Raw genomic sequence first — 18577 nt, 5'->3', positions numbered from 1 at the left:
CCCCGCCCCGCCCCGCCCCGCCGGCGGCCGCCACCGCGCAGGCGCCGCCCCAAGGGCCGGCGCGGGCGCCCCGCCGGCAGCGCAGCCGGGGCAGGTGCGGAGGAGCGGAGCGCCCCCCACCCGCCCCGGCGCGCAGCCCCCGGCGGCGAGCGCGGCGGAGGCGCAGGGCGAGCGGCGCGGCCGCGCCACCCGCGTCTCCCCCAGCAGCCGCCACAGGTGGCTTGCCGCCGCCCGCCTCAGCAGCTCCCCCTGGCCGCGGCTCGGGCTCGCCCGCGCGGCGGCAGGAGGAGCCGCGGCGCGGCCCGCCCCGCCGTGCCGGTGCAGAGGGCGGAGCGGGCGGCAGGGGCGGGCCGGCCGGCGCCCGGCGCGGGCTGGCTCCCGGCGGGCGGCGCTGCTGCGTTGCTTTGGGAGGCGCCGCGGGGCCGGGCGCGGAGCTGCGGGCTCGGGGGTGTGCGCGGCCGGGCAGGGCGCCCCCAGGATGCTGCGGTTCCTGCGCAGGACCTTTGGCCGGCGGTCGATGCAGCGCTACGGGCGCGGAGCCGGGCGCGGAGCCGGGCGGGGTGGGCTCGGCGGTGAGGGGGACGAGCGGGACGGGGGGCTGCGAGGCGTCGCCGCTGCCGCCGGAGGCTTCCCCTCCTCGCCGCACCCCGGCGGGGTCGTGCACAGCGCCGGAGCCCCCATCCACATCCCCGCCGCCGGCGACAGCAAGCCGGTGCTGCAGTGCCGCGTTCTCCTCCTGGACGGCACCGAAGTCAGCGTGGAACTGCCGGTGAGTAGCGTGCACCTGCCACCCCCGCCTGCGAAACGGCGTTTGCAGCTGCCCGCCGCATCCTCTCCCCCGTGCACCTGCGTGCCCCTCTCCCTGCCGCCCCCTGCCTGAGCAACGCAACGCGCCGCGCCGCCCGGCCGAGCCTCGCTCGCCTCGTCCTCCGCTGCCCGCAGCACCTCGCCGGCTGCCTGCACCTGCTCCCCGGTGCCCGGCGGGGTGCCGTCGCCGCCCCCTTTCCCCCGGGGAAGCAGTCTGCCTCCGCGCCGCTCTCCCGGGAGCGAGCGGGGAGGCGTCCCCTTTTCTGCCTCTGTTTCTCCTCAGCGCCCCGGCTGTGGGGTGCTGGCCGCAACCGCCCCCCTCTGGCACCGCCGCGGCTGGCGGCAGCGGGGGCTCTGCGCCGCTGCTCCCTCGCTGCCCTGCGGCTTGCCCGAGCCCACACGCAGCACCTGTGGCGCCGGCGGGGGGAGCCGCGGAGCGGGGCCAGGCCAGGCCAGGCCAGGCCAGGCCGGCCGCGAGGGGAGGCCCGCTCCGCCCGCCGCGGCGGGGACGGGGGGCTGCGGAAGCGGCGTTTCCGTGAGGGCGTCGCCGCCGCCTCTTGTTTTTTCTGTGCCGCCGGCCGGAGGCAGATGCGGCTGCCCGAGGCCGTGCGCGGCGCTGCCTTAGATGCACAGCACGAAGCCGCGGGGACGGGCTGCCCGCCGTGCCCGCGCCCCCGCGCAGCGCTGCCCTCGTCCCGGGCTAGCGCCCGCCTCGTGCGGTGATGCCCCGGCGCCGGGTGGCGGCCGTTGGGCGCCTCAGGCGGCCGTTGGGCGCGGGGGGCGGCGGCCCCGGTTAAGGGTGTGCGGACGGTGCCGCCGCTGAACTTTCCTCCCGCCTGCTGTTGTGCTGAAGGAATGAGGAAGGGACGGTGCCGGCTGGCGGAGCTTGGTCTGTTTTTATTTGTCCAGTTCTGTGCAGTTGGACTGCAGTTGTAAATGCTTCGGCATCGTGTGGGGGGTGTTTTTTGAGGAAGATGCGTGATATATAACGTTAGTTTACATGTTTTGGTTTTTTTGCCACACAGTCATTCCTATAGCTTCTAAATATTTATTCGAGATACCTTCCTATTTGCTTTTTTTGCTGACCCTTTCTGTTGAAAACCAAGACCCTCAGTGTTACAGTTTATCGTATTTGTAGGGCACTTCATTGTCTTGATTTCAAACGAAATACCTTCTGTTAAACTTGGTCCCCAAGAAGAGGTGGGGGAACTTACTAATAATGACTGTAACTGCATGATTAATTATGCAGTACTTTTATATCCAGCAGGGTGAAAGAGAGATTTTTTTTTTTCCACAATACCTTTTGAATGTTACTAGAAGCCTTTCAATAATCTGTGTATAGTCGCATCATTTAACTAAACGTTGAGTTTGGCAACTGGATGGTTTACACTTAAAAGAAACCAAAGAAGGTGGAGTGACACTTTTACAGGTCAGTGGAGGGAGGAGTTCATGAATAGAGCCACCCAGAGATACTTGCTTCAGAATGATCAAGTCCGTCTTTCCTTACAGACTAGATTACATGTTTCTAGATATTGGAAATGCTAATGTATCTTTCCTTTTTGGATCTCCTGCATGACTTGCTGTAGTCCTTTTTACCTCTCGGCACAAATGTTTTCTAACGAAGCCTTTGAATAACTTGATGAAATTTATCAACATGCTAAGGATTTACTTATAGAAGTCTATGTAGATAAGCTCAATAAATATTTCATAGTGGGTTATACCGCTTCTGATTTCTCAGAGTTTGCCTATTGTTGTACAGCCTGTGGTTTTGAAGCATCAGAAAATAAGGTAATGACACTTTCCTTCGTTCTTTAGCATTGAAAATAAATGGAAAAATCTGCTTGGTCTGGTAAAGAAGCTGTAGAGCACACTTCCTTGAAATGTGGTGTCCAAACCAAGTCTAGGCTGCATTTTCAGAACGTGAGCTGCATATCTGGTGGTTGTAGTTCATTCTTCCTTAGGTGGGATAAGTCGGCAATTATTCCACTGAAATGCCTACGTTGGTGGAGGACTCTGGAGCGCTCGTAATAGTTATCAACCTCTTGAGGAATAAAAAACATTCTGTTCAGTTACATATCTGTTCCTCATGCTTTTCCCGTTCTTTCATAAAAAGTAACACCCACGCTGAGGGTGAGAAAACCTGAAAGAAGCATTGCACCATTTATAAAAGTTGATCAGTAAAGCTTCTCTGAGCCTTGAAGCACAAGTTTTTATAGGATTAGGGCCTGAAACAGAATGTGTTTCAGTGCTCAGGAGCTGTGGTATAGTTCCTATTAACCTGGTTTAATTGGGCAGTATCTTTTCTATAAGCTTTCTGTTGATGTTACACTCAAGTTGTCCTTTCAGTGCTAAAAGCAACTTGGTGATATGAGAGCATGATACTTTTTTAGCTAAAACTTTTAAAACTGTTTTCTGAAACTTCACTTGGAAGTGATTTAAAGGTTTATTACATTTTATAAAGACTACAGGGTCTATTTGTCTATTTGGAGGAATGGCAGAAAAGACATGACTGAAGGTAAGTTTTACATATTTTAATGTGCAGAAAAAGGTTTCAAGGTTTTTTGTAGGTTTGTCAATATTTGAGTAAAGCTAAAACTCTGAAACTTTCGACCAAATTAAACATAACAGGTTCTGCTCCAGTGTTTTCTCATACCTGTGGGGAGGTGATACTGTAGGAAAAATAAATTGTACGTCAGTAGGCTGATACTTTCAGGGTTAAAATTAGCATTTATGAGATAGTATCTGTATTAGAAACTTCACAGTCGTAAAGCTCTTGTCCGCTTGTGGTAGCAGAAGCAGAGATCTAACCTCACCTCTGAGTCCTTCCTTAGCTTGTTCTTCTTTAGGTTGTATAGAAATATTGTGACCAAAGTCACTGTTCTTGTTTATCTGTGTTTCCATGCCCACTTCCTCCTGGGATATTTGCACTTTATTCTTTTTAGTGTGCGTATGCAGGTCCTTTTCTGCCCTCAGACTGCTCCAGCTGTTGTTAGCCTGCCCAGCTAAGATGCTGTGTACTTTTTCCACTCTTAGTTGTTCTCTGGCCTTCTTGCCTCTATTTCTTCCTCAGCTGTTCTTGAACAAATGTAAACATAACATTGCTCTGAGCATAATAGATAAACCTAGATAATTTCTGTACTCAGCTTCTCGCATGAAATTTCAAGGGTTGCGTAATGATACAGGCTTTTCTGTTTGCTATCAAGTCAAGACCAAAATTGAGGGTGTTCTTTCTAAATACACTAATGCACTAGATGGCTTTTTAAACCCACAAGCTCCTCAGGGCCCTGTATTGAATCTGAGATGCTTTTAAGGTTGGATCAGTTGTATAGAGGTGAGTGGCAGTTTACCAGATCTGTTGCTGTGGGGTGATTTCCCGTGGGAAGGGAGAGTGTAAATGCTCTCATTACTTCCTGTTGACCTGAAGCCATATGTGTATGCATCTGAAATCCAGTTATGAGATTTGATGTAGGGAGAAAAGTACTTACATTAGAACCATCCTTTCCTTCCTCTCACATAAGTATCTATGTATTTCTTTTTACCATTGAGAACATATTTTAGTAGTGTTTGTGTTGCATTTTCATTTATATAGGAAGCCATTGTTTGTTTAGTTTCTGTAACTTGGCTGTAGGTAGATGAAAGACTGTTTGTGCACTCCTGTCAAAATATTCTTGTTTCCTCTTTTCTGGAGGCTTGCTCTAGAGAACTTGTGACTGTAATTTAAAAAAAAAGTGATTACAGATGATGCTGTATAGTTACATAAAGAATACAGGGAAATAGCCTTTATGTTTGCACAGTGGTGATGATGCCTTTTAGTTAATAAATAGACCATTTTCTAGATGGCTCTCAAATGTAACCTTAAGCCATGGATGTTGGCATTTCTAAAATTGAGACTGATTTTTAATTCTGTGCATCTTAGGAAAGATGAAGTAGCAGAAATTCATGTTCCTGTTCTCTAATGCTACTGAAAAAAAATCTGTGATAAGATTCTGGAGGGAAAGGAAAAATGAGCTTGTGTATAGTGTTTGATTTTGTTTAATTATGTGGGATGGAAAGTGGGACCGATTAGTAAACTTGCTCTACTGTGGAAATCCTCATTCTGCAGAGCACATATAGCAAGCCTTACATTTTCTGTGACATGAAGCCACAGTAGTTAAACCAGAGTCTGTCATAAATACTCCTTTCTAACGAACTCCTTGCTGTAATAAATTTCTGTGCTGCTGTGAGCATAATTACAAAGACATATGTGATGTATTAGAAAGCAGATGATGTTTAATGATTAAATGAACAAGTCAAATCTAACAATTCAAATCTATGACCTGTCTTCAGGTGGATAGCTTTTGTATTATTGCTTTGCCTTCCTCTTGGCATATCTGATTTAGTAATTGTTTCAGCTGCTATGGAAACACTTCAGGGTAGGGATAATAAATGTTCTTCAATACCCTTTTCTCATCTCGATAGTCTTCAATATATTGTATCCTTTTCTTGGAGTAATATAAGCATAACAAAATTTGTTAGCTGGCCCGTATGCTTGCTTCAAATGTAAATGCTAAATTAATTTCTGAAGTAGTCATCTCTGTCTTATAGTTATTAGTCAATGTGTCTGACTGCATGGAGTTGTAAATATTGGGAAAGGAGCACAAATCAGTTTTTCATTTCTTTACATCGCACATGATTTCTTAATGACATTTCAGAAATACCAACTCCGGAGAATGTATGCAATGTATGCAGAGTATGCAAGAAGACAACTTAATAAGAAGAATAATTTTCAAGTTATTCTCTGGAGAATCCTAACTGAGGAGTTATCCCATACAGCCAAATATATATATATATTTATTTATATATATATACACATATATATATATATATACACACATACATACACACACACACCTGTGTGTGTATGTATATATATTTACATACATTTTTAAAACAATAGCAGGAGAGAACAGAATTTTTTATTGTTAATTCTTTAAAGCTGTTATCACTTACAAAATTGATAATACACCTTCTTTATATAGAAGTTACCTTTTGACAACTTAAAATTAGAACATTTGATGGAGCATGTTTGGAATAGTTGGAAACTGGACAGGAAGAGAGTTGAATTCTTGCATTCGTTAAATACTTTGGGCACCAGCTCCTATAATCTCCTTCATAAATTGATCAAGCTCCATTTTTAGAAGCAGTTAGGTATTTTGCTTTGACTATTTGTGTCAAAATGTCTTTTCATTACCTTACTGCTCTGATCAGGTAACTGTAGTCAGGAGCTTGATGTGTTGTCTTCTGATGGCAGTCTTTAATTACCCTGTGTGAGTACCATGTAGTTTGATTCATTGGTCTGTATACTGAAGGTACGTGAAGAGCATTTGTAGTAGAATTACGTGATGAAAGACAGGGACACGCGCAGCCGCAGTGAGACAGGGATGGGACAGGGTGTGCATATGTGACTGCAGCTGTGCTTTAGAAATGCATGATGTGTTACGTTCTTAAGAGGAAATGGGGAATTTTGGCCCTTAACGTGTTCACTGATCATCCCCAATAAATCCTCAGCAGATAAAATGTATTTGAACAATATATAGTAAAATAGAGATACAATGAGCAGTATTTTGTTTTGGCATATATTAGCTAAATTCTGCTTGTGAGTTCCAGTAGTTATTCTTGGAACCCAATACCATTTTTCAGTGTTATACAGATAGACAGGATAAAAGGATCCCTGCTGCAGAAAGCTGACGACCAATGATGGAGAGAAAGCCAATGAAGGTAGTGTATAGCAGAGACAAAGGTATCGGTGCCTCTGGTACTAAATTTTCTGGTAGCTTATGTGTTTGAAGAGATGAGGAGAAGATTAGATGCTTGCATGCATTTTTTTTAGAAGTTTTCTTACAGTAGATTAGAACACAGTTTAGGAAGGTAACCATGTAAAATGTCATTGTTTTTTGTGGCCTCTTGTTTGATAACATAGAAGTGCACTTTAGTAGCAGCTGTTTGCACTGGACGTAACTATGTGATCATTCACAGTGGTGAAACTCTGAAAGCCCCTATGGATTTGAATGGAAATGGTCAATAAGAAGGAAATACGGGTTTGTTAGAAAATAAGTGTTTATGTGTAGATGAGGTACATCTAATACAGTTTTATTCCTGTGGCTGTGTTCTAGACTAGATTGCTGAGTAGCAAGCCTGTGGTCTCAGGCTCTTAGTAGTGGTCCTAAAGAGAGAAAGAGAATGTGTGACTGGGCATGTAAAAAGTTCCTACCAGGGAAGAAATCCAAGGTGTAAAGCAAAACAACCTTGGAAGTGTAGTCCATAGAGAAGAGCAAGCAGAGGACTAGTTTTGTTTTTTGGACTGCAGAATGTAATACAGGAAGAAACAGATTTACAAAGAATGGGAGTAAGAGAACGGTAAAACAGAGCTTGAGAGAAGTGTAAAATTCACAATTAAATACATGATGCAGAATGTATGTGAGAATACAAGGTCACTCCAGGTATGCCCATGAAGCAGCAGCATTCAGCCAAGCAAAAGAAGATATCCTAAAGAAGAAACTGTTCTTAGAGTAGTGTTTTCTCTCATGGGCTCGCAGCGTAAGTGTGGATTTATATTCTATTATGTTCCCAGAAGCAGAAAAATAAAGGCGGATCCACATGGAGAAGCTGCTATGCAACCAGGGCAGAAAAGGGAGAACAGTTTCTAGGCAGTGCAGAAATCAAAAGACTGATGGGACAGAATTTAATGGGTGTCATCTTGTTCCTGGTTGGTGTTAGTGCGTGGCTCTGCAAGAAGACAAAAGGGCTTTGAGCAGGACATCTTCACAATAGAAAGCTAACAGCATGTTTGAAGACAAATGGAGGAGCTGGGAGGTGATGTGTAGAATAAGGGACTAAGAGCAAAAAGGTTGAAGGAAATAGAGATGGTATATTAAAGAATGTGATGTTATGTCTGTCCAGTTTCCTTTCTGAAACAGAGAAAAGAGGTGTCTCTACCCCTGCTTTTCTGTGCATGCTTTTCTTTCTCATGTGCTTCCTTATGCTTCTACTTGTAGCTCTTCTGTAAATACCCTTTTTCCTGTAACTTTCTCTGAGAGGCTGCTTTCATTTAGTGTCTTTCCTTCTCTAAGTACAGGTCCATTTTTTTTCTCTTCAGAGGTTCTCTTTGTAAATTCCCAACCATTCCTACCCACCCCCTCTCCTTAGCAGTCTCCTCCCTAAGCAACACTACTTTTTCTGCACAGATATAGTCTGTGTTATTAGCAGGATTATACCTGCTGAATCAGCTTTTTAATATGAATGGGTTTTTGTCCCCTCTGTTTTCCCAGTCTGTAACAGCAGTTTTCTTCGCATCCTGGCAGCAGCTACATAAGCTATGACATAGCTGGCCATGGAGGGTCTGTTCTGGGAGACACTTCGAAGAGCACCAGAGGTCTGCTTCCTTCTTCTTTGGGCCTTAAGCACAGTTCTCTGCCCCATTCCCTTGTACTAGATTAGATCGTTTCTGTGGTTCTTTGCAATTATCAGAAATTTTAAACTCTTCTCACTCCTCTCCCTTCCCCACAAAATGCTTTTTCATATCTGTGGGCAGGAATCTGAACCCTAGCAAGTCTGCAGCTGGCTTGAGAGCTTCTTCAGCAAGCTTGACTACCAAAGTTCCCTGTCTGTCAGGGTATGGGTGCTGCAGTTCACTGCTTGGCCTGAGCGTTCATAGTGGTAGAGCAGACATTAGGGAGCATTGGTGGTGGTTAGTCAAATAGTTAAATCAAGCGTTAAACCTCCTCACTAAAAATGCATGGTTTCATGTAAGATCACAAAAATGAACCTGAAAAATCATACAGAGGGAAAGGGAGGTTGAGAAAAGAAGGGAGAGAACGTGTGCGTAATTGAATTTGTAGACGCTTCCTGAACTAAAAGACAGGGAGAGAGGGGGATAAGTCACTTCTTTTTCTGCTAGCATGATAAAGGCAACAGCTGTTAACTATACATAGAGTATTGCTGGGCTAGTATTTTACATTACTCAAGAAACTTTTTTTTATTAAATATTTGTTTTCCAGTGCAGACTATGGTAAATTTTCTGTTTCTCTTTACACATTAGAAATAAAAGGGTTGAAGGGTAATGAAGTGATTAGAGTGACCATCTGTTGTTCATTTGACTTGCTATTTCCATTTATTTATATGTGTCTATTTAAGTATGTCCTGGACCATTAGCTGTATTGTGATAAGGTTATTTTGAGATATTTGTTGAAGTTCCAACTTCAGACTCCAACTATGAAGCACAAAATATATGAAGAGTTGATTTATATTGGCTGTTTACATTTCTAATCTATTCAGATTTGGATTGCTTTACTGCTTTGTTGTTATGGAACCACAGATATATTATTTAAACAAATACCAATTTTTTTTTAAGGAGTAGACTGACAAATATACTGACTTGAGATGTTACTCTTTATCTAATGATTTTAAGACGTGGTGCTGTTCATATGACAAATACAGACTGGAAATCCTACTGGAAGATCCTAGTTAATTTTAATTAAAATAACATAAATAACTGAACGCAAACATATGCAGAGTCCAGGTCCTCTCTTTTGAGGAACCTGCACTCCTATGAACTTAACCATTATCAAATGTTCAGAGTTAGAAAAACACGGTGTTACAATTTAGGGGTTGTGATCTGTAATTAAATTATTGTACACTGCAATGTCATTTCCAAGGATAACTTATCAAAGAATGAATTATGTTGTGACTGTTTAAAAATAATGGTTTTCACAGTATTTCTTTTTAGTAAATGAAAGTACATGTTGTTTCCTCTTTATATAAAAACACAGACTTGAGAGGAATTTAGTGACTTAGCTTTCTTGGCTTGGAAAGTTCTTTTTCTGCCTAAATTGAGCAGACTAAACAAGGAAACCACTTCCCATTTTTCAGTTTCAAGTTGCTTGCTCTGTACATTTCACTAAATGGAGTCTTGTATCTTATGTATTAGACGGTAATTTCAGTTAGCAACATTAAGCTTTAACATTATCCCAAGCTTCAGGCAAATTCTTTTTTGATGAATATTGACGGACAACATAAACATGCTAACTTCATCAGCCTCTTATTTTGGTGTTAAATATGAACAAAATTACTTAATGTTCAAATATTACCTGCCTTAATTTTCCAGGTGAATGTTTTTCATGTTTTCTCAGAAAAGGAGCAGTTAGGTCCTATTTTTTTTTCTTTTCTCCCCTTGTATTCATCTGGATTTGGTGAGGGATAGGGTCTGTCCTTCAGATATCTCTTTTATATCTTGATATTAGTTCCTGGAACTATAATGTGATATGATTTGAAATTGGGGGCTTGCATTTATGTAAAAAGACCAAACCTCAAAACTTCCATTTTTGTAAGCAGAACTGCAAACACAGCTACTTTGTACACTCATTGTACTGCAACAAAGATGACTATTCAGTAGAGATGCAAATCCTCAGTATATAGGTTTTATATTCAGGCTACTTACTGAGTAGAAATTCTTTGTGAATAATGAACCATCCATGAGTGCTCTGCTTTGAGAGATGATGAATGATGAGTCTGTTATCTCTTTGAATTAAGCAAATAAATGAAGAGTGGTTTTACTAAAAATAGGTCGTATAACTAGCATAGGCAGCACGCTGAAAGTGTAATGTCCATTGGGCAGTATCCACTTACCTTCTTGCATGTTGTGACTTTCGGATGCCTACATAGATCTATGTGAGTTCAGACAACCTGCTCTAGTTCTGTGGAGTGAGGAGGTGGCTCAATAGAGCAGCAACAGAACTTGTTTGCTGTGCAATAGACTTACCACCTTTCCCTCCCTTCTTCCTTCTATTTTGTGCATTGGGCTTGGTTTAGGGGTGTTTTGTTTTGTTTTTCTTCCTCCTACTGTTCATTCTGCCAACCTTTCTTCATTACTTTTTCTTTATTTGCTATAGACATCCCCTTTCTCTGAGGAAGAGTATTCCTTGCCTTGCTCCATATCTGTTACCGAGTCCTCCAGTCTCATCTGTCATCTCTCAAGGCTGCTTGTTAGCTGTGAGGTGGAAGTCCTAGCTGCAGGGTGGCTTTAAATGTACCCAATTTCTGCCTTCTGCAATTAATCCTGTGTGCAGCTCTCAGCAGCACACAGGAATTCTGTTCTTGTGTCATTGAGTTGTTTTTCATCTCGTTTTTCCTTTTGCTGTTGCACGTGGGATTAGACTCATTTTTAGACTCATTTTTACAATGTCTGAAGTTATTTGCGTTCCTCTTAACATGCCTTTCTGAACATTGTGTTGCTTCCTATCACTTCGCAAGTGTTGTTTGACACACCTTTTCTTTCTTCTTTTTCCTATGAAGATAATTCTGCATGAGAATACCTGATCGTATTACGTATAGAGGTAAATGTGGACAGACTTGACTCAAAACTTTGTGCAGCTAAAGAAGAGAAGTGCTTATGATGAGGTAAAGTTTGGAAATAAAACTTAAGAATGCCAGCAGCAAAACATAGGAACCTTGTGTTGCCATTGCTCATCACAGTACCTTCATGTGGATACAGTCCTGAACCTTAATGAGTGAGAAAATTGATTTGTTTGGAGTAGGCAATCCTGTTCCTACTGCCTAAAACTTCCAGTTAATTAAGATGTTTATTTTGATGGGTTTTCTTTTTAATAGGAGGACCTGCCTACTAGAGGATCGGCAGATCACCAGTTCCTTTTATAGAGGCCAGTAAAGTCATCAAATGTTGACTGTAGTGAGGTGCTTCTGCTTTGTCCTGGATTCAGGCTGATTGCTTAAGCCATTGTCTGCCTGTATGTCTCCTCTGTCTCCCTCTGCTTCCCTGTTCTCCTATGGTATTTGACTTGTGTATTTTCTGTTGGATGAATTGTTGCAACGCTTGTAACAGGGAATGAACACCATGTTTTCAACTGTGAAACTGTGGGAACCTTGAGGACATCAAGATGTTTGTCACAGTATTCAAATTGTTTGTTGCAACCAGTTAGGCACTTGAAAAAAGGGGCAGGGGAGTTAAACCGATGCGTTTTGATGGTTCATAGACAGTACTCAGTACATTTTAGGAGGTCAATATATAAGGAAATAATCTGCAAAACATTTTTATAGTATTCTTAAATTTAATGTTGGAAAAAGGTTGAGGTTTCTCACCACCATCATTTCTTTTCCCTCTTGAATCAACTGAGCCATCCTCTCATTTGTTAGTATTGCTTAAAATTGCCTTTGTCCTATGTAGCATGTCAATGCAAATTTTGCATTATAAATTTATCCTATAGCCTTTCTGGTGCTTTATTTTGGACTTTAAATAGTAAAGATTTTTCCAAACTGCGGGGGGGGGGGGCGCGAATAAGCAGAGTTTAAGCAGTTGCCTGTATATTTTATTAGCTAAAATGGGTTGAAGTTAAATACTGTGTGACTTTTTTGGGGGAGGGGAGGAAGGAGTATAAAAATTCAGTGGTGTGAGACAAAAATAAGTAGTTTTTGTTTGCTGTGTAAAAATTTGCCAGCAGATATTCTCCTTTTACAGTTTGCGTGCTTAAATTCTGATTTATTTTCAGATTAAGCACCCAGCATATTTTGGTTTATAATTTGACTATAAAGTATATTTCAAAAAAAAAAAAAAAAGTTCAGCTATTTTGGCAGAGATTTTGCTTCTTTTGGTATATAGTTGTAGCCAGGGAAGGGGATGTTGATTTCTCCTCTTTGTCCACATATGTTATGGTCTTAGATACTGATGGAAGGGAAGAGTTTCATCTTGTTTTAGCAGCGAAAAACAGATCATCTGATAACTTTTTCAACATGATCATAGCCTGAAAAAATGTCAGGTGAAACAGAATGATGTGGTCTTTCATAAGTAGAAAATATTCCTAATGAAATTTTTGTTTTAGAAAGCAGATTTTTCCATGTTATTACTTCATGTTATTTTTCCATGTTATTACAATAATAACATGGGAAGTGTTAGGTTCCTCCTTTGTGTAACACCTAGGGATGGAGAATTTTTCCTATCATTGCAGTAAATTGGGTGCTTGAAGCTTTCTAGCAAGAGAAAATATTCTGAAGCACCTGTTACTTCACTGCAACTTTCAGAAGCTGTTCATGGGTGCGAAAGTAGACAAATTGAAGTGCAAGAGCTATCTTGAAGGGCAGTCCACAAGGTGAGCAGTTTGTTTTACTTTCCATATTTTCAAGGCATCTTACTGTTTTCTGATACCAAAATAGTTACTACTTAATTTAAGGCAGACAAAGTTTTTAAGTAATACAAAAAGCTTTAGCAAGGTGTTCGCAAAAGCTGTTTTTGTGAGCCCCAAGGCAAATGAGTGGTTAGGTTGCAAGAAAGATAGGGCATTATTTAGTTCAAGAGTACAAATTCCTCTTTATTGCATATGCACTAACCTCATTAACAGGATAACTCTGTCAAGACTAGGGCAGCACAAAATTGCTTGTAGGAGCTAACCAAATATAGATTCCATGAAGTATTCCAGCTATAGGAAGTTCTCCCTACAGAAAACAGCTCTCAGAACAGCACTGTTTGATATCCTGTAGGATTTCTGGGCTGGATTCCAAGTCATAGTACATAACTGGGAATGGAACCTGTCCTTTTTTTCTACACTTTTTTTTTCTCATAGCTTTTGCTACCACAACATTTCTGCTCATCTTTGACATTGTATTACTTCTTACAGCTTTTTGTTAAATGTACATAAAAAAAATAGCCGTCTTTTCCTTCTTGCATACCTCAGCTTTAAGCAGTGTAGCAGCAGGCATTGATTAAATGCTAAGTTGGGAATCTGAGTCTTTGAATGCTGGCTGTAGTTCTTTTTATGAGCCTTCAAAAACTGCAAGTTTTTGTACCAGTCCGCAAAATCAGGTAATAGTCTGTCAGACCGGCCAAGCCAACGCAGGTAAGATGGAGAACAGAGTTCCTTTGTACATAAAATGAAAACACCGATCAAACAAACAACAAGCTAGAGCAGTTGACTGGATCTGTGCAATCCAACAGAAGTTTGTGTGGGTAAAAAGGTGACCCTTGGAGCAAAATCTGGAAACAGCGCAATTCCAGAGGAGCATGTAAAAGCTGTCCACTCTCTACTGCTAGGAGTGGCACCTGTTTCACTTGAAAAGTATGTTCTATGAAAATCCCAGCTTGTAAAACCCATGCAGAATTGGAGATGGTAGTGGAAGCTGTTAGAGAGAGGAACAAGGGAGCAGGAGGCTGGGCACAGGGCTGATGAGGAAGTGTGCGCTCCAGAGTACACTTCCATTTGTCTGCCCTGTACGTGTACATACCCTGCAGTACTAATAGCTTGGAGTATTTTAAAGCTAAATGTTAGGTTATAAATGCAGAAACAGGCACCATAGATAATGCTAGGAGGCAAGTGTGCGGCTCTGTTTTTAAATCTGAGTTTATGGTTTTGTTTGAAGTGACATCTGTACATAAAAAGCCTTTGTGAGACTGTCAGTTCCTGATGGCAGTAGGGAATGAAATTGATATTCAGGGTAATTAGGGTTTGTTATGTCTCATTATTTTGGTACTTGAGTAGACAGGAAGAGAGGCAGTTTTCATATGGCCTGACTAAATACCTACTTAAATACGCTAACAGTACCACATTACTCTTCCATTTTTTATTTACAAGCAATTATTTTTTGAAGGCAATTATGTTAAAATGAAAGATATGCAGAAATTCACTAATCGGATTACTGCTACCTGTTTGTGTATCTTTTGTTTTCTCCTCTGAAGCCCTGTTGAGTTGGTTGCTACTCCCAATAGTGTTATCTCATTTGCTAAACTAAGAAAATTTGCTTTGGATAAGTGGCTATTAGAGGTTTCAGCTGTCCTTGTTCCCACTTTTCCCCTTTCAGCTTTTGTAAGGCTTTTGTGATGATGTGAAATGGAAGTCAACTGACTGTTCTTCCTAGATGTCATTTGGAATATCACTATTCAAGTTATGTCTGAGAGTTAGTCATATGGATGACTTGTATATGAATAGGTTATGAACTGTAGATTTATTTAAGGTCAGAAAGGATCATTGTGAGTGCTTAGTCTGTTCTCCTTCACTAATCAGTCTTTAGAAGTACTTCCAAGAATATGTTTTGAGCCTGTAACTTTTTAGCTTAAATGTCTCTCCTTGGAACTTCTTAATTTATCTGCCCTAAGAGTCTTTAATGAGAAGCAGTTACTGGTTCGGTTTGTATGTGGACTCTTAAGAAAACAAATACAGCTTTTAATATATCTGGTATTTTTATGGCCTGTGTTACCTTCCCTCTTGATACCTGGGCAGGCAGATGGTGGAGAGCCCTGCGATATGAAGACATGTGAAATTTGCATACAAATCACCTCTTAGCCCTATCTTTGATATTCTAAATAGATTAAAGTCTCTTTCCAGATGCTTTTCAGACTCAAAATTATTCTTGGTAGCTCTTTTTTGACTTTCCTCTAAACTTCTTGAAGTGCAAACATTTGAGCTGGGCACAGCAGTCTTGTAATGGTTTTGCAAGTGTTATATGAAATAGCGTTATTCCCTACTTAATGTTCTCTTTTTATGTGTTCAGGGATCATGTTTACTCTCTTGACTGCAGCATCACACTGAGAGCTCACTTTCAGTTGCTTTTCTGTTGTTACCCTGGAGTCCTTACAGTGCTGCTGAAATCCAGGGCAGTATCTTTGACCTGGTAAGTGTGACCCAACCCTTTTTGTTCTTCTGTGTTTGGCCTTTGATTTTGCTGAGTTCAGATACAGTACGTTGATGCAATTCTGCATCCCCGAAAGATCCAAATTGCTCTGTACATCCAGCAAGACTCATCATCTCTTGCTAGTCTGCCAGTTTTGTGAAGCTCCATAGGAGCAGTTTTACTAATTCTCTCCCAGAGAAAAGAGTCTAGTGATTGACTGTGAAGAGAACACTTCAGGATTGCACTGAAAGTGCTGCTGGCTGGCAGCTTCTCTCCTTTTCCTTGCTAATTGTTTGTAGGTTTGTGTTTGTGTGTTTTTCTTTTTAATCTATTTGTGTACTACACACATCTGGTTTTAAGAATACTTGCTTTTGTCAGACAGTCTCGTAGGCCATGTTTTGAGAATACAGGTGCTTCATGGGCAGTGTGAGTTTAAAGAGCTCTTGGCTGCTTGTTCCCATCCTTGTGCTGCAGGCAGACAGTGGCCTTTTCAGCTGTTTGTGGGGCTGTGCTGAAAGCCAAGTAGGGATCACATCCAGGTGCATTTCACTCTTAAAAATGCTTCTGCAGCAGTGAATGTCAGCAATTGTTTTGATAAAGGAGTGGCATTAATAAGGGACAGCCTGGCAGAGGGCATGGGAGCTCTTTAAGCCCAAAGTGCTGTAAAAGCCCCTGGTTGTTGAGTAGTGTCAAGTAGTGACTTGAGGGCACAAATAATCACTTTGGGAATGGTTTGATTTGTGTACTTCCTGATTCCATATCTTGATCATGTGAGTGCTCCTTGTCCAATACAAAGTCAGCCCGATCTCCATGAAGTGGGCAAGAAACACTTGGTTGTTTCAGCAACGTGGTTCAGTGATGGAGGTAGTGGCAAGCAGTTCAAGCTGGATCTGCAAGAGCTGATCTCTGCCCAAGTCAGATGTTTTACAGAAGCCTATTATTCTAATGTTCCTTATTGCCTTTATCAAGTTGGACTTGTTTTATTAGATATAGTTTTCTTGAAACCATTGCTGAGTAGTATAAATTATGCTGCTGTCATTTAATTTGTTACTGATTGCATCCAGCTGTATCTAGTCTTTATGTTCAGAATCTAGGAGTCAGAACTGATAAGAATAGTAAAACTGATACGGAAATTAGATTCTAGAAATTTTAGAAAAGGCCATCTTTTTCTAGATTCCATCTGTGGAAGTTCAAATAAAACCAGGGCTGAAAAGATCTTTTGACAATTATTTCTTCATGTGGATATCCTGTGATGGAGTACTTCTCCCATACCTCTTATGGCTTTGAGGGTGGCTGGAAGCGAGGTGAAAGAACACAATTCGATTAAGGGAAGAATGTTGCAGTTCAGAGCAAAGGCTGGATTCCTGTCCTATCGGGCATCTGGAAAATTGTAATGGTTTGGTTTTAGTTGTAAAGCTTTATTTGTAGACATTCCAGAAACAATTCTTGTTGCTAATACAAGCATAGTCATTCTTCATTATGAGTAAAAAAGAAATGTAAGAGATTTGAATTGAAATCTCTAATTCTTCAGTTATTTGGGGGTTAGTCTCTTACTTGGAAATTAAGCTGTGGATGAGTTTGACTTCATGTTGAATTTCCCAAATTAACCTTAAAAAGCCTAAGGATTAAATCATCGTATTTATTGGAAGAAATTTTGTTTAAGAAAGTCTTTTAAAATGCAACATTCTTAAAAAAGAAAAACAAAAAAAAACAGGTGGAGGATTATTCATTTGCTGAAAGCAAAAATGGACAGTCATGAATCATGCTGACAAAGTTACAATTGAACATATACTTTTAGGCCAGAATCCACAAGTTACATTAGAAAGACAGATTGCAACTAGAATGACAACTATCTTAAACATTTGAATAAACTTACTGATTTTTTTTCCCCCCCGAGGGGGAAACTAGGGAAACAGTTGTGTTTTGTGATTTTCTTTCCTGTGACCAACTAGTTATGTTCTTCTACCAGCTTGTGGACTAGATCCAATTTTCAAGATGCTTGAGAAAACGGAGTTCCCAGACCATCTGGTGCTTCATTGTGTATGTGTCTACTGGCATGCGTGTGAAGTCTGGGACCATGTATGTGTTGGGAGGCTTGTTCTGGGGACCTTGTTACTGGAAGTGCACATGAGTAGTGGGGGGCATTTTGCTGGGGTCTTCTGAAAGTTGTACTGTGCAACAGGAGGGTGAGAGAGAAGAATTTGAGTATGTAGTCCGGGAAGCTAAAGGGCAAATGCATTTTGACTAGAGAGCTGGGTGCTGCTATTGTTAGTGTTCCTGGGTGATGGTTTCCAGTTTAGGATTTGACTCAGTAATAATTTTTTTTTTTTTAGCTGTAGGCATTTGCTCCTTCTCTTGTGGTTCTCCCAAATGTTCTTTGGAGGCGTTTTCTTCTTCATGTGGTAAGATTACAATGTCCATAATCTCCTCCTGGACAGAAAGACTTGAGGCTTTGATAAACTACTGCCAGAAGATTGCCTGAGGTTGCCTGAGATGTTACTACCTTCAGCTGTCTTACTCTGTGACCAAGGTAGCAGTAGGGTATGTACGCCCGTATCTTAGCCTGTCTGTTAAAGAACCGGATATATGAGTTTAAAATGGCTGATACTGGATTGCAGTGACTGAGGTAAAAGTATGTTTTGTGTTGTGGGGGAAGTGATGACCTTGGGAGTGTGTGCCTCAGACTTAATAAGGAAAGTCTGCTTCCTTAGCATGCTTCACTGGCGAAGAGCCCCCAGATTCCTTTGTCCTCTAGTACCATGAGATGACCTCTGTCGTTTAACAGCTCTAAGTGTGTGGTGTGATAGATGTGGGAGTCAAGCACTGGTCTGGCTCTCTGAGGAGCTGGGAGCAGCTGTTGCTTGCATTGTCAGACTTCTGTCATCCTGCACTGTTCTCTCTGCATCCATGGTGTTGCTGTGTACTGATTTATATTTGGAAGGCCTCAGCAAATGATGATAAACTTACTCCAGGAGCAAATTTTGAGTTTTGTGTTGATCAAAATGGGATGTGAAACACTGTCCACAAGAGAAGTGGGCTCTTGGTTAGATTGTTGTATGTTTTTGTAGTGTATGAATCTGTGTAGATGCAGAGCCTCCTAACTTGTTTAGGGTTGAGGGAA

At 42.0% G+C, this 18577-nt stretch overlaps 1 protein-coding gene across 2 annotated transcripts in view; it reads left to right on the top strand.

The window, feature by feature from the left end:
• The first annotated feature begins 359 nt into the window (after positions 1 to 359).
• EPB41L4B (erythrocyte membrane protein band 4.1 like 4B) overlaps positions 360 to 18577 on the top strand; it is a 181620-nt gene continuing 163402 nt past the window's right edge. Inside the window, exon 1 of one of the 2 annotated variants that reach the window (XM_026099883.2) lies at positions 360 to 769. In XM_026099883.2, the coding sequence (XP_025955668.1) occupies positions 479 to 769 (291 nt within the window). In that variant the 5' untranslated portion in view covers positions 360 to 478. The remainder of the gene's footprint in view (positions 770 to 18577) is intronic. The other variant, XM_026099884.2, reaches the window with a different exon arrangement.

Source organism: Dromaius novaehollandiae, chromosome 2 (genome assembly GCF_036370855.1).
Source record: "Dromaius novaehollandiae isolate bDroNov1 chromosome 2, bDroNov1.hap1, whole genome shotgun sequence".
NCBI classification, from domain to species: domain Eukaryota; kingdom Metazoa; phylum Chordata; class Aves; order Casuariiformes; family Dromaiidae; genus Dromaius; species Dromaius novaehollandiae.
The sequence above is the reverse complement of the archived record's forward strand: the minus strand, read 5'-3'. Positions and strand labels throughout refer to the sequence as shown.